Consider the following 15,875-nt stretch of genomic DNA (forward strand, 5'->3'; position numbering starts at 1 on the left):
GGTTGTTTGTAATGACTTGCCGAGTTCAGCTGGCAATAAGTTGGCATTTGACCTGTTTCCATATTTTTATTATTATTTTTTTATTCCATATTTTTATCATTTGGTTGTTTCCATATTTTTTCCTTTCGAAAGAAACCTACACACACGCACATAAAAAATGATGGACTCGAGTCTCGAGATCCGCGCACGCATGCTTCTTGGAACCTGGGTGAATTCGGACGGTGGGAATAATTGGATAATCACTTTTGGTATGTCTCAATGTCGTTAACGCCGAATGCCGACCGCTGAGTAACTCGAGAGTTACTGACTGGCATCGTGGTCTGTTATGTGCCGTGGAACAGAGTCCGCGCGTGTCACGACGCATGCGCAGTGGTTGCGGTCGCTGACCTCGGGTCAGTCGGCTCGCGGCTGGGGTGCGGTGTTGTGAGTGACCCGGGGTATCGGCAGTCGATGTAGCCGTATCTGTCAGGAATAGGATATTTACTCGCAACGGAGGGCGTCTCGGGGGCTGGACGAGTGAGTGAGTGAGTGAGTGAGTGAGTGAGTGAGTGAGTGAGTGAGTGAGTGAGTGAGTGAGTGAATGAGTGCGTGTGTGAGTGCTTACGACGCTCTTCGGGTGTGTTCTTGTCCGTCCTGTGCGCCGGGACTTACGGGGATTATAGTGCTATCATAGTAATTAGTTTGCCTGCCTTTTGGCGTAAATCGCCGGTTGCTGGGGCCGTTCTCTTCGTTTACTTTAGCGGGACTAAGGGCTGTGTATTCTTGAGATGTCGATCGTGACCAAGCAGTAGGACGGTATGCTTTTTTTCTCCTTTCGCCGGATGTGAAGGTCTACCCAGTACCCTACCCATTTGATGTTCCTTTGTTTTTGTTTCTCCTGAGTTTTGACATTGAACATTCGCCAGCTGTGCCTTTGTTTTTATCCATGCTTGTCACGGAGCACAAGGTGGTGATCTGTTCAATTTCAGCTTCTTAGGTGATAACGGGTCGAACAATTTTTCATTGATACCTTTCCGTACCGGCTCCCGCTACGGTTATGTTCTCCTTTTCTGCATTAGGTTCTATTCCATGATGATCGAAATAAAACGTCCCAGGCCAATTCCTTGTTCGTGTACATCGTTTTGTCGTTTTTCTTGTGCATGATTTTCTTATTTTACGTTCCCGTCGAAATAGAAAACAACATTTAGGAGTCACGCTTGAGCTCTGTCAGAATCACCGAGTGTTATTTAAAACAGGAAATATAGACATATCAGTGCAGCTGTCCCGGTGGTGACTCGCGAACGATGTAAACATACCAACCCGTGCATTTATCTTATCACAGCACAGATATTGTACCAGTATAGCGCCTTTTGGGGCGACTAACGGAGCGAGCGAGCGGGTGAGTCTTGCACGTGCGAAATTTCGAGGGGGTACCTCCAACTGACTTGTGCAGGGCACCCTACTGACTGGTCTCTAGCGATGTGCCAAATTTGGGCACAATCGGCCCAGCCGTTCTCGAGATCTGGAAGCGGCACCCTGCACGTGCGCACGTGCAAAATGGGTCCCAACTGACTTGTGCACGGCACCCTAGTAACCGGTCCCTAACTGTGTACCAAATTTGAGCGCAATCGGTCGAGCCGTTCTCGAGATCTGGAAACGACCCCTGCACGTGCGCACGTGCAGCGGCACCCCAACTCTGGCACATGGATATGCAGTGCCTAGTGGGTGCCTACCTACATGCCAACTTTCAGCGCAATCGGCCAAGTAGTTACCGAAATATTGCAACAATTACAAAAGTGACACCTCTTCGTTTTGCACGTGGCACGTGCATAAGGGGTCACCCACATGCATCGGGAATAGTCCAATACTTGGTAGAAGGAATGAAGCTACCCTACAAAAATTACCGCATGTAAATCGGTCAAGTGGTTGCTGAGATATAAGCCTCGCAAAAGCGTCCGCACGGCCGGCCGGCCGGCCGGCCGGCCGCTCATACTCAGAAATTTCCGTTATTCTACGTAAGACTCCGCTCGCTTCGCTCGCTCCGTAATCATGACCAGTTGCTGGCCGGATACCCTTTAGAGCGGCACGGCTAGATTTCCCATGTCTCGGCCGTTTTCATGTCAAATATGTGTTTGTTTTTATACACATTTCTTGCGGACGCATCAGCTGAATTTGTCGGAATCTTAACTAGCTTATCACCTCTCTGCGTTCGCAGTCTTCCGAAAATTACCGTGCTTCTGTAAGATGTTCATAAGAAGTGCGTGAATGCTCCTAATGAGGCTGGCTGATGTCAGTGCTTTCCGGTGCATTCCTGGGGTGAATAAACAGGTCGCCACAGCAGCTCTCAGCCTCAGGACGCTGGAAAAGATGGCTGATAACGAATCATATTCAGTCTGACGGTAGCCGTGACTGTGGGAAGACCGGGAGAGAGGCCGCTGTGTGGTGCAAGAAGTTAGCGGTTAGAAATAGACCGGTGATAAGAGAAGGGGCCGTGGTTGACTGACTGCGGCGTGATAATTGTCACTCGTGTGTTCTGTGACGACCCTAGCCGATGTGAGTCGCTTGGTGTGACGCTTCTTGCTCCTGTGACGCCTCATAGGTCCGTCTGAGCTGGGCACCACAGTCGCTGCAAGTTCTGAGAAGTACTCAGCCTCGATCGGTTCAGTGTTCCAATCCGATGCGATCATCCCGATCCGATGGGCCGAAACGACTATCCCCCGCAAAGCTCGCCTTCTGAAGAGAATCTCGAGACATCTCCGCTGCTTTTTAAGTCATCCCCGAACAATGGCGGAGCCACTGATGAAGCAAGTTCATCTCAAACCACCAGCTCGCTGTCTTCCAGCTATGAAGATTCATCACCTTCTCCGGATGAGCCTGAGCCCGTCGTACCGTCTCCGCCTCCGCTCAGCCGGTCTCAGGTCTGCCTTCTAGTGTGTCTCTCCGCTAGTAGTCTGCTCGCCGGCTGCTGTACCGTCATCCAGGCGCCATTCTTCACTCACGAAGCCCACCTTCGTGGTCTGAGCAGCGCCGCATCTGGAGCAGTCTTCAGCTGCTTCGCGTTGGCTCAGATGGTAGCGTTCCCGGCAATGGGCTGGCTGGCACCGCGGCTTGGCGTGACGCGGCTCTACACACTCAGTCTGCTGGTGGCTGGAGTAACCACGGTGGTGTTTGGCATGTTGACTTACATCGAGGGCCCGGCACCGTTCCTGGGTTGGTGTCTGACGGTGCGAGCCGCCGAGGCCGTCGGCACTGCCGCCGCCCAGACGGCTGCGCGAACCATCATCATCAACCAGTTCCCGCGGCGGATGAACTCGGCCATGAGTCTGGTGGAGGGCATGATTGGTGCCGGCCTGTGCCTGGGCCCGGCAGTCGGTGGAGCGATGTATGCCTTGGGCGGGTACGGAGCGCCATTCTACACTCTGGGTGTTCTACTGCTTGGCACCGCAGCCGCTAGCCTGATCCTGATGCCGACCGTGACGGACCGTTCGACTCGAACGACCGAGAAGGACGACAGCCGCTCTAGTTACCTCGAGATGCTGATTCTCGTGCTCTCTACAGCCGACAACTGGCTGATATTCGCGGCGCTGCTGGTAGCCGCGATGAACTGGACGGCCATGGATCCCAGCATGGAGCCCTACATGCACGCCGTCCTCGGCATCCAGCCGGCCGAGCTGAGCCTCTTCTTCCTGGGCTCGTTCGCCGGCTACGCTCTCTCCAGCCCGCTCTGGGGGCGGCTCTCGGATCACATCAACAACACGTTCCTGCTGGTGGCCGCCTGTCTGGCGCCCACCGCTCTTGGCGTGCTGTTGATCCCTCCGTCCCCCCTGCTCGGTCTCCGGCCGTCCCGCCTGCTGCTCGGTTTGGGGATGGTACTACGCGAGCCGTTCCAGCTGGGCGCCTATCTTCCTCTCCTGCCGCTGATGGTGCGTCGTTCGACCGCTCGCGGTCTGCGGAGTGATGTACGCGGTCAGGCGCTGGTGTCAGCGGTGTTTGGAGCGGCCTACTCCCTGGGTAACGTGCTAGGCCCGGTGGGAGGCGGGCTGGTGACCGACCGATGGGGGTACCCGACCCTGGCCACCTGGCTCGGAGGTGTCACGGTGGTCCTGTGTGTGGCCATGGCGTTACGCGGGGCGGTGTATCACTCCACGAGGCGCACAGCGGCACCGTACGTCGAAATATGAGCGGCGTCGTATTGTGTTTGCTTATGCATGGATAGCGTACCTACTGCTCAGTGAAATAAATTGGACCGGTGTCTATCGCTTTTTGGTTATTCTTTTATTCTAACCCTTTATACTGACAGATGAGAATTTTAAGCGTCCCTGACATGTAATACATTGTGTCCTACAAACGTACAAAGGCCGTGAAATTCGTTGACTTAGCCTTTGTTGAAAGGCGAACGTCGAAATTTGTCTAATTCTAAAACGCATGAAAACGCCGCAACTACCAATACATACCTATTTGTTGCAGTAATTTTTTGTTTGCTTGCTTGGAGATTTCCGAGTCGGTTATCATTACTTGGCAAACAGCTCGTAATTAGGGGACACAAGCCATCTGTTATTCAATTAATCATGACTTTTGGGTCATCAGATTACGAATGCACAATAACATTCCACCGCGATTGTGGCGAAATTAATCGCTCATCCAGTTGCGATAACCACAAATTACTACCAAATTAGCTCGCGCTAGGACCATACCTGTTTCCTATTTATTCGTTTTTACTGTAAATAAGGGCAAAGGAGGATTGTCTTGATAGCCTTGCTGATGGCGTTCGCTCTGGTTGCCAGTCACGTTTTGATATGTGGCAGGTAAATAATGACATGCAGTCCTGGCACGCGGCCTCAGTGTGGTCGAGGCTTCCATCGTGGTAGGGTCCTCCACGGTGTGAACACCGCTTTACTGCCTGCTGACCGGGAAACTCGGAACCTGTGCTCTGCTGGGGCAGCTTGGCGGCTGTAGTTACTTCCGTCCGCATTTTTATTTCTTTTTAAAGCGCTTGGACGGTTACGGCCCAAGTCGAGGTGAGCTGAAAGTTCTGTTGTCCAACAGTGGACTGACTGACCTATAGTGTTGGCAAAAGTATAATCGTCGGCGGCATCAAGCAACATTTTTTTAACGATCGTAACTTCAATCCTAATCCATTTCTTGCTCTTTGAAGTAAGAAAGAAATATATAGGTTCTTGATGCCACCCTTCAGACAACGAAGATGAACCGTGGCAGCGCCTGTTGGCCAGCGACTTCCTGCATTGTGTTGCTCGGCTTTGTTCTCGTATGGTCCTTGCATTCAGTTCAATCCTGCATGGAGACGGCATGGAGTGAAGGGTACTTGAACATGGACCACACGTTCATGAAGTTCACCATCACCCCTGGCTCCACTTGCGTCTGTTGTGCTCTCTGTCACAAATACCCGACCTGTGCCAGCTTCAGTTTTAATCGCGATAACGGGCGGTGCCGACTGCATACAACAGTTGCCAGCTACTCCACAATAGTGAGGAGCTCCAGTATGTCGTACTTTGTGATGCCGGGCCGCTCTCAGCACCACCAGTTCTGTCGGAAAGACTCGGACTGTCTGGTGAAGGGCGACTTCTGTCGGGGACGCGTCTGCACAAACCAGACCTCTGTGACCTGTCGAACCATCACTGAAGTGTTTGGAGTCAGCGCAAAGTTTGGCGACTTTTTCGAGATGCACGGCTGGATGGAAGGACGTCCGGTTCTTCTCACCTGTGATTGACTAGCCAATTTTCTGACTTCAACATGCTGTTCAGAAACAGACAGGGCTTCAGATTCACGCGTTATACTATTATTACCTCCATCCACACCCAAACGCCCTCGAGCCAGCCTCCGTCCTGGACTTGGCTGACGAAGTCCGCCACCTGCGCAACCACTCCTACTGGCTGATTATCCGCACCAACGGCCTCGGCGTCTTCAGCAACAACATTGTCGGAAGCAGTCAAAGATATCCAATGCTAATCGTTTGTTTCCGAAAAATTACTTTAGCCCGATGCTGTTTTGGCATATAAAACATATAACATATCAAGAATATGTTTGTTTTGGGCGTCGGCTTGGGCCAGGTGCGCGTAAACCGATGTGTTTGCTAAACTCGGCAGCCAGCACTCGTGATCAAAACACAGTTTTACATTTGTTAGGATATTTTATTCCTGCTCAAGCATCTCGTGAGTGTAACAGTAACAAAAGCAAAGCTTTATAAATTGTCGCAGAATGATTGTATGTATATTCACCTGAAACCTGATCGTGAGACGCTTCACCCGGGGCTGCGGGAGGCGTCAGGACCTGCGCACCCCGGACCGAGGAGAGAGGGGAGGGAGGAGGAGAGAGAGGGGAGGTCTGGTGCGAGGCAGGCCGAGACGCCGTTGGCACGTGTACTTGCAGAAGGGCCCCAGACCGGCCCAGCGCCGCAGCCCCGAGCGGACGGTCTCACCGACACACACTGAGGTCAGTGACCTGTGACCTGGTGACCTTGACCGAGAGCCGGGTCTCACGGGTCACAGGTCACCCCTGGCTTTGATTCACACGCTAAGCACAGCGGTGTTCAAAACATTTGTTTGGTGACGCAGGGTAACTCTGAAAATTCACATGCATTGCAGTATGTCACGCGATTGAGGTAAAGTGAATGCCTCATAAAGTCGTTGCCTAAGTTCTTGCCTGTTTCATGCGGGGGTCTTGTTCCGTTAGGTCCGGTATATTGTTTTATTGTGAATTTGGTCGTAATTTTACTTTGTTTCTGATGTATGTCGTGGTGCCTATTTGGTAATACCTGAGTATATTTCAGATGCCTGTTTTAAATCATTATCGATTCACAAATCTTGTGTTAAATTGCTTCGAACAGAAAGCTTCGGACAACTCTTGTGTGATTGGTGATGTGATAAATCACTTTTTTGTATGCACGTCTATCATTGTCTTTTCTCTGCTCAAATACACTATTTTATCTTGTTAATTTGTTTTAGGAGTAGTGGTATTATTGACAATATTTTGCTCGCTCAGAACTTTGATGTCACCTGTATGATTACCTATATGATCGTGCAATACTTTTTCTTATCTACAACATTTTTTCCGATCTTACCCTTGTAACGGTATTCGTATCCGACCATGTGCACATCACACATTGGTGATTTTATCTAATGCAAGATGCCCCTCAGGCCAGGTTGAACATGTCATCAAATTCTAGGTCTAGGTCTGGTGTGTCCCGGTCTAGGTCCGGTGTCTCCCTACCATCCTTCCTATTTCGCTGGTCCTGCTGTTCTTGTTGTGGTTGTTGCTCGTTCGATTGTTGCTGCTTACGTTGATCGACATTCTGTTCGCTGTGCTCTTTGATCAGCTCCTGATCTGTTTTCTGCCCTCCCTCCTCACCCCACTCCTTGCTCTGTCTCCGTTTGGCCGCCCCGTCCCCCTCTCTCCTGTAACGTCTGTGCTGTCGCGCCGACGCCAGGCGTTTATCCTCCGCGGTCCGGACGAATTTGGCCGTCTCGGGTACCGCGTACCGCCGCGTTCTCCGTATGCGCAGCTGGGGGCGGGTTTTGTCCTCGATTATACCGACCTCCTGGCCGGCCCAGCGAACCTTGGTGACGATCTGATCCTGCATGATCTGTATGCACATGCTGATCAACGCCATACCTGCCGAAAGATCGCGGGCATGAGATAGTTCATTAAATTGGCTTCGTATCAGTGTTGGTACAGCGGTTACGAAATTAAAATCGGTGTACTGCTACCGTTGTTAGGTCGCCCCAAGCACCAATCCTGGCTATATCTAAACATTTGACGTCTTCTAACATGCATTCCTTATGAAAACGCTGGTGTTGAACTGAACGTTTTATTCCTTATGTAGTGATTTTCATCATTTTAGTTTGTTTTATTTGATTGTATTTCATTTTATTTTATTTCATTTTATTTTATTTTATTTTATTTTATTTTATTTTATTTTATTTTATTTTATTTTATTTTATTTTATTTTATTTTATTTTATTTTATTTTATTTTATTTTATTTTATTTTATTTTATTTTATTAATTTTTTCCTGTTCAGGATCGTGGCGTTAACGTTTTTTTTTTTTACGTACCAACGAAGCAGTAGGTGACGGTGACCATCATTTCGATGCTGGCCGCTGAGAACGTTTCGTCGTCGCCGTCGCCCGATGACCGACCCAGAAAACTGAAACAGAAGCATCGATAATTCAGAATTGACCGACTTGGTGGATAATATACTGAATGTAGAGAGAATCAATTTAAATTGATAAACAACAAAACATTCACAACATTGCTAACACGATGTGTGAATGAGGTGTTCGGGATAGTCTAATTTGCGCCCTTAAAGGGAGATAATGACCTTTTTCCACAAAATCTGAGTTAGGACCATTTTCTGACAAAACACAACAAGTTATAATGTAAATTAAAACTATTTTGCTCAATTCGGTACCTTGCCGCAAATATCTCAACTTGAAGTCACGTTAGCGGGGAGCGCTGAAAATGACCGTTGAATAAGTACTTACATCACTTTTTGGTACTTGCATGTAATTTTGTAAAATGAGCGTATTCCTTATATTTGATCTTCATCACATCTAGTTAGTTAATGGTCGTCTATAGTGCCTTCAAAAAGATATTCATGGTTTGGGGGTGGTTTATGTCTAAATTTACGCAACTATTTTTCATGTTCATCATCTGACGCCATATGCTGCTATTTTAGTAGCAACGACTCAATTTTGAATCGGTCCCGCCGACTGCACAATAAAAGAAGATAGATACAACACTTTTGCGGCATCACTGAAAAACTTATGCAGTACTGTTATCAAAATTCTCATAACACCGTTCGACAAACCTGAAGTCTTTTTGAAATAAATATGCTTGTATTTTTCGCTTCAGGCTCTGACGCCAAAATAATGAATTTCGTAGTCGCAATCGCAAGATTTGGCTGCGTTTCTGGCGCATGCCGTTCATTTGTGGCGCAAAATAATACTTGGAAACAAAGAAGAGTAGGCACTATGTACCCCCGAATTAGAATCTAATTAATTCTAAACCGAATTAACATTAACTCTAATTCAAATTAGAATCCTTACAACCAAGCAACGACAAGGCGATAACATAAACAAAAACCCAAGCGTCGCTGTTTGAAACAAAAGCGCCATATACTGCGACTTTTTTATAGAGAAGGACAACGCATTTCGGTGGGTGTTACAAGTACTGCAAGTACTGCTTCTTTTTTGCAAAAATAAAAACGTTTTTCACATACGAAAATGTGCTAGGAAATTTTCATATTTTATAGAAACTACAGTAGAAATAGTATAGATGTCGAGTAATTTTTATTTAAGAAAAAAGAAAGCTCATTATCTCCCTTTAAGAATGTTTTTTTTTTACAATTTGTCATTTCAGTTCAATAGTTTTTAGCTTCATTTTGAGTTCATCCGCTGGTAAGAGCGTGTCATTTGAACATCCGATTATTTTTGCATCTTGGCTTCTTATCCATGTCCAGGAATTACACGCAACACGCACCCGACAGCGCGCACTGTATCTCACCTTTTGCCGGGCACGTAATCTCCGAACCCGATGGTGGACAGGGTGACAAAGGTGAAGTAGTAGGACGCCACGATGTCCCACTGCTCCCACTCGGAGAAGATGACGGCGCCCAGGCCCAGGTACAGCGTAATCAGCACCAGGTTGATGGTGATGGGCACGTTTATCTCGTCGGTGGGCATGTACTCCTCCTTGCCGACCACGTCGTCGGAGACGCGCTTTGCCCGTTTGCCCGGGGCGCGCAGCTGTTTATAGCGCGAGCTGCGGCACCAGCGGCAGCAGACTCGACTGTGGGAGAGGAAATTCGACTGTGATTTTCGACTGTGGGAGAGGAAATCATGACCGTGATTTTTGACTCACGGAAGAAAATCACTGAGAGGGAGAGGAAATCAGGACCGTGAATTAGTAAGCAAACGCTACTGATTTGCGATTGATTTGATGAAACATGTGATAAAACTAAATACCAGGAAATGTGATCGAAACATGTATTCATTCATTCATGCATGCATTCATGCATTCATACATTCATTCATTCATTCATTCATTCATTCATTCATTCATTCATTCATTCATTCATTCATTCATTCATTCATTCATTCATTCAATCTTTCATGCAACTATCTTTTTCTATGCGTCGGTCTCCTCATTCAGAAACTCCTTTGTACGTTAATTTATCACCTATTTTGCCGAAGCTGTCAGTTAATTACGGAGCGAGCGAAGCGAGCGGAGTCTCATACTGAATTAAGGGAAAATCCTGAGTATGAGCGGCCGGCCGGCCGGCCGGCCGGCCGTGGGGACGCTCTTCAAAAGCTAATATCTTAGGAACGGGACATCCGATTGACAAGCGGTCTTCTTTACTGAATGTCACTTGGACGTAAAAGTTCTGTGGTGTGATGGCCACCGGCCCACCATGCATTCTTGCCAACCACCGCACGTGGCGCGTGGTAAAGTTGGACATTTTTTAAGAACCCCCAAAATTGCAACCTCAATAACGGCACAACGGTTGGGCCGATTGAATTGAAACTTGGTACACAGTTAGGTCTCCATCAGATAATTCATCTGCATGTGTTAAGGTTGGGGTGCTACAGCACGTGCGCACGTGCAGGGGGCGCTCCCAGATCTCGAGAACGGCTGGGCCGATTGCGCTCAAATTTGGTACACGGTTGGGGACCAGTTAGTAGGGTGCCGTGCAAAAGTCAGTTTGGACCCCGCTTGCACGTGCGCACGCGCAGTGTGCCGCTTCCAGATCTCGAGAACGGCTAGGCCGATTGCGCTGAAATTTGGCACATCGCTAAAGACCGGTTAGTAGGGTGCAGTGCACAAGTTAGTTGGAGGTACCCCCTCGCAATTTCGCACGTGCAAGGCCCATCCTCTCGCTCGCTCCGTTGGTCGCCCAAAAGGCGTTTTACTGGTCTTACACATTTCATCATGTTTAGCACAAGTTCCGTCATTTTCTAGCGATGTCGTCATGCCCGACCGTTTCGCCGACACCTACCTGTAGGTCAAGGTGAGGGCCCTGGCCATGCCGTCGCCGATGTTGGCCAGAAAGACGAGCAGCAGCGGCGTGCCGATCATGGCGTACAGGATGGTAAACAGCTGACCGTACATGGTCTTTGGCGAGATGTGGCCGTAGCCTATGGTGGTCATGATGGTGACGGTGAAGAGCAGAGAGTTGGCGAAGTTCCAGCTGTAGGACCAGTCGTCCTCGCTGCCACCTTTGTAGCCGTGATTGTGCGCCAAGTCCAGGGTGAATTCTCGCAGAATGGCCAGCTGCTGACTGACCTGCGGCAGCCGCGCCAGGGGAAGGGGAGTGGGGACGATGATGGTGGGACAATTGCGGTCATATCGCTGCAGATAAGGTTTTCGAGCCTTGAGTCTGGCATCTAAAGTGGTTTGCGTTTCACGATATGCTGGTTTGCTGAATTAGAAAAAAATTGACATTGAATTTATCAAACAATACAACTTTTTTGTGGAGCACGGAATATAAGCGTTCTGTTGTGCTTTGAGCTTTCTTCCGTTGTTTTCGGAATCTGAAAATTACTTCTCAAATCTGTTTTGCTCGGCAGGTCAGCCAGTAACCCTTTCTGGTGTCCGTTTGGTAGCGTTTATCATGTGTGCACCTTTCCAACATGTGTTGTTCGTAGAAACATTGGACCACGCTGCCCGTTTGCAATTCTGAACAAGCGCAATCACCCATGTTATAATCGTTGCCGCCTCACATATCTACTTATGCATTATATATCAGGTATGACGGCCCCCTAACTATGAGCATTGAGCCCCGCAGCCCCGCGGTACCCGCGTTCCTGAATATAGAACTTCATAAATTATTAGCATCTGCCAGCCCTTTACGAGTTGTGCCGTTCCTTCGCTACATAGAATACATACATTGTGAAAAGGCAATTTTCATAGTTCGTTGAATTGTCAAAATGGTCAGGACTCGAGTGATTGTCCTCCATACCTAGTTATTTCTTCTTTGAGTTCAGTTGAAATGCTTTTGCACTTTTTTTCTTTGCTTTTGATACATGCTTCCTTTTAAATTAAACACCTTTCTGCTGTCTTCGGGCGTCCTAAGATACTTTTTTATATAATAAATAGTAGCATGACAATATGCTTATCATCCTTTATCTACAGTCTTTGAAATAAACATGGACAGTGGAATAGGCGAACAGTGGCCGTCTTCAAGACGGCATCTGGTAAACATTTGGCTCACATTTGGTGCAGATTTGGTCAAATTCGCTTCACAGTTGTGTTTTAGCTCTGCTTGCCAAAGTTTAAAAACCAAAAGAGCCAGCCTGCCAGAGGAGCCTAGCCTCGAGCTTCAAGGATGTGTCGCGCTGTTAATTGTTAATTGCTTTTAGCAGGAATTTCCAACAGGGACATGCTTCCAAGTTCCAACGGACAGCCGAATGTAACTCCCATGATTGAAAATGAAGAGCAATGGATGTGAAAGATATAATAGCTGCCACACGTCAAATTGCGGCAATGATTATTGAACGAACGAAGGTATCGAAATTTTGGTTAGAAGGGCATGAAACGAAGGAAAAATAATACCTACGTGACGTGAATAATTCAAATATACACGCATATTTGCCACTTCTGCAGCCTTACCTTTTTACCGAACTTTTTCTCGGTGATGTTCTGCTCACGAAGAAGCCACAGAGATCCGACGATATAGTCTTCGCTCTCCTTAAAATCCTTTAGCTTCAGTGACATTATTTTAAAGGCTTCGTCCTCCTGCGGCTGTTCGATTTCCATAAAAATCCATGCGCCTGCAATTAAGTGATTAAATTGTCAGACCAAATAAATTGAATCACGATTCCCTCCTTTCATTGCGGATACATGTCAGTTGTGGGCTGTTGGAAATACATCTTTATGCTCAAAACATCAATAAATATGCAAGATCCAATCATCAACATGGCGCATTGGTTCTAGTAATTATAGCATCAACATCAAAAAATTATAAGAATCCAATTTCTGGTGGTAGAGTAAATTTGTATGACATGGACGCTTTTACGCAATTATTTTCTGAATTATTCCTATGACAAAATAATGTTCAACATATGGGCCTAAACATTGCGTTTCAGGTGATGCTGCTATTATGATAAGCACAGCACCCCTACCGAACAAATACTATAATATATTAGTTATTCTTTGCATATGTAAAAAAAAAACACCCTCATGTGGTTCTTTGGCTCAATTTGACGAACTAAAGAACGCAGAACCAGACTTTTACCAGGCACAAATTATCTATACCGAACGTAATCACATAGCTTACCGAACGCGGCCACAAATGCCACCAGCAGAAAGAGACCGAACTGGCTCAGCAGAAACTGCAGAATCCGGGTGGGAAGCGGCAGCGGCGGCTTTTCTGGCTGCCTTGACTGGGGATAGGGACATTTCGTCATCATCTAGCTGGCATTGTACTGCATTGGCAACTGATAACAGTACAGGTGAATGTAGACATACGAGCTAGAGATGTCAATCGGATACCAACTTTTTGGTATACCGATACCAAACCGATACCAACTTGGTATTTGGTATTTCAATCGTAATGTGTTTGGTATTTTGTTGGTATCATAAGCCCTCACTGATGTATAAGAGGCTAATAAATCGGTAAAAAGTTGGTATTTCCCTCAGTTTCCCAAGTTAATTTGGTTTCGGTATTTTTCCGTGGTTTTGTTTGGTATTTGGTTTGGTATCGGTATTCCAATTTTCCGTAATTGACATCACTAACGAGCGGCAAACGGGCATGGTAAGAGATGGATTGATCGCTGAACTGAAGTATGTAGGTATTGCCCAGTGCACATAACTAGTTATGTGCATAGACATTTATTGTTGTGTGACAGCCATCTAAGAACTTCTGTGTTGTTTTAAGTTGCTGCATGCGATTTCAAATTCAGCTTTAATACTGGCTCGTGATTTAAACTCTTTCTCGATAATTTAGGCTTGTTTTCCAAAACAAAATACAATTTTCATCGGAAGCTTATTTTCTGATATTGCTATCTCTTACCGTTGTATCTGTCAGGGGCTGCTCGTTGCTGATGGTCGCCATGGCTGGATTTTCCTCCTGGCTAGTGTTGGAAGTTCAGAGCTTTGTTGTCTCAGTCTGTAGCTAAAAATGGCGGCCGCAATGATTTTGATTATAAGCTGTGGCACAGGACGAGGGTCCAATGGAAGTCTTCGTTAAGAGGATGGCATAGGGATACAAACAGTTGTTGATATTATGGACAGTGCAAGTGGTAAAATGTTTATAACTGCAATTTATACTAATAACTAAGAACATACCTACCTACTCTAACTCGTACCTGAAAACGCAATTCGGTATAAATTTAAGAAATAAACTCAACGCCAGAGGTTTCATTAATAAATCGTTTTGAAATAGCCATTGCGGTTTCCTATGGTTAACCATCAAAATATTTTGTTTTTGATTTCGAACAAAATTAATTGAATGCTCTGATTATTTTTTATTCCATTTCTTTCATTCTGAATGAAGTGGTGTATATTTTCATTCAAAACTCGTTCCACCAAGCGTGACACTTTTTCCATGGGAGATTAGCTCTTACCTTTGGGAAAGTTACAATCAAGAGCGTTTGTGTGTGCGCAGACAAGTATACCTACCCATTCAGGCTGGCGCACTCCACGCGCGGAGCCTCCTTGGTCGGAGGACCGCCTGGCCGTCCGCGCTGGACTCCCCGACGGGAGCTGGCGTACCTTCCTGGCCCGCCGATGTAGGGGAGTGCTGCACGCGGTCCATTGACGACATTTAACCCTCACCCCCCCTTCCCTGACCCCACCGCTGGCGGCCGGCGAGCAGTGAGGTCTGAGCCGGGCAACGTTATGGACACAGTTGGCTACGTGTGTGTGTGTGTGTGTGTGTGTGTGTGTGTGTGTGTGTGTGTGTGTGTGTGTGTGTGTGTGTGTGTGTGTGTGTGTGTGTGTGTGTTGCAATGAGTATACTTTTGGTGACATGTATCATGTACCCATCCCCTTCGCTATCAGTAGCCGTCAGGTATCGTTACGTAAGGGGGTGTTCGCCGACTTGGCTTGCGCTCCAACGGTGAAGTTACCTTTTACAGGCTTATTAACTGGATTTTGGTATGTTATGTTGATGACGGCTTTGAATATTTAATCACAATATGGGGCGTGTAGGCTTACATAATTTGTGGTTGCTGGTCTTGAAATAGGTACAACAGTGAACTCAAACAAAAGTACCAACCAACTATAAGCGAATCGCTTAGCGATTATACAGCTTGCTTGCATACCATTACGATTTTTGCTGATAAAATCAATTTTAGGAGGTAACTTCTCCTTACGTTTTCTTTATTTACCAATATAACGCCTTATGGGGTGACTAACGGAGCGAGCGAGAGGAAGGGCCTTGCACGTGCGAAATTGCGAGGGTGGACCTCCAACTGACTTGTGCACGGCACCCTACTAACCGGTCTCTAGCGATGTGCCAAATTTGGGCACAATCATGGTGTGTCGTTTCGGGAACTAGCGACCCGCGGCCGGGCGCCGCGGAGACGTGCCCGCCATAGGGTTTTGGGGCTATTTTTTCACGTTTCGGTCTGAATCGTGAAAAGTACTGGTCGTAGCAAATATGTTCCCTGGTTTCTGAATTTTCAGCCCACGTGGAATGCGATAGGACAAAAGTCATTTTCGTACAGACAAAACTGTGCCCGCGTTTTTTGGTCAAAGTAAAAATGTTCAGCAGCTTTTAACACGTGGGCCGCCGCAAAACAGGGTACACTCGGGGGCAGATTGATGTTCTACAACTCTTTAGCCACCGGGTTCCTATGGCTCAGCATTGGCAGCAGCCGCCTGGTACCGGTAGACTGTGCCGCTTCACTTACTTGTCAAGCGGCACAGCCTACCCACA

At 47.3% G+C, this 15,875-nt stretch overlaps 2 protein-coding genes across 2 annotated transcripts; one reads left to right on the top strand and one right to left on the bottom strand.

Moving 5' to 3' along the window:
* The first annotated feature begins 2,675 nt into the window (after window positions 1-2,675).
* On the top strand, window positions 2,676-4,160 carry LOC122378392 (MFS-type transporter SLC18B1-like). Its single transcript, XM_043359410.1, has one exon. The coding sequence runs from the start codon at window positions 2,676-2,678 to the stop codon at window positions 4,158-4,160; it is 1,485 nt and encodes a 494-aa protein (XP_043215345.1).
* Window positions 4,161-7,105: 2,945 nt separating this feature from the next.
* LOC122378399 (TWiK family of potassium channels protein 7-like) lies at window positions 7,106-14,048 on the bottom strand. The gene is made up of 7 exons (XM_043359419.1): window positions 14,007-14,048; window positions 13,272-13,377; window positions 12,605-12,765; window positions 10,992-11,278; window positions 9,500-9,784; window positions 8,050-8,141; window positions 7,106-7,608 (listed from the first exon to the last, which is right to left on the bottom strand). The coding sequence occupies exons 1-7, from the start codon at window positions 14,046-14,048 to the stop codon at window positions 7,130-7,132; spliced, it is 1,452 nt and encodes a 483-aa protein (XP_043215354.1). The 3' UTR covers window positions 7,106-7,129.
* Between the last annotated feature and the right edge of the window lie 1,827 nt (window positions 14,049-15,875).

This window comes from Amphibalanus amphitrite, unplaced genomic scaffold (genome assembly GCF_019059575.1).
Source record: "Amphibalanus amphitrite isolate SeventyFive unplaced genomic scaffold, NRLGWU_Aamphi_draft 000007F_arrow, whole genome shotgun sequence".
Taxonomy (NCBI): Eukaryota; Metazoa; Arthropoda; class Thecostraca; order Balanomorpha; family Balanidae; genus Amphibalanus; species Amphibalanus amphitrite.

What these genes read in the sequence shown, in the direction of transcription:
- LOC122378392 (XM_043359410.1), top strand. Translation starts at nt 2,676, where the DNA reads ATGGGCCGAAACGACTATCCCCCGCAAAGCTCGCCTTCTGAAGAGAAT.
- LOC122378399 (XM_043359419.1), bottom strand. Translation starts at nt 14,048, where the DNA reads ATGGCGACCATCAGCAACGAGCAGCCCCTGACAGATACAACG. An exon ending in GGCATTTGTGGCCGCGTTCG is followed by an intron (nt 12,766 to 13,271) that starts GTAAGCTATGTG and finishes ACTTAATTGCAG; the next exon opens with GCGCATGGATTTTTATGGAA. An exon ending in CGTCACCTACTGCTTCGTTG is followed by an intron (nt 7,609 to 8,049) that starts GTACGTAAAAAA and finishes ATCTTTCGGCAG; the next exon opens with GTATGGCGTTGATCAGCATG.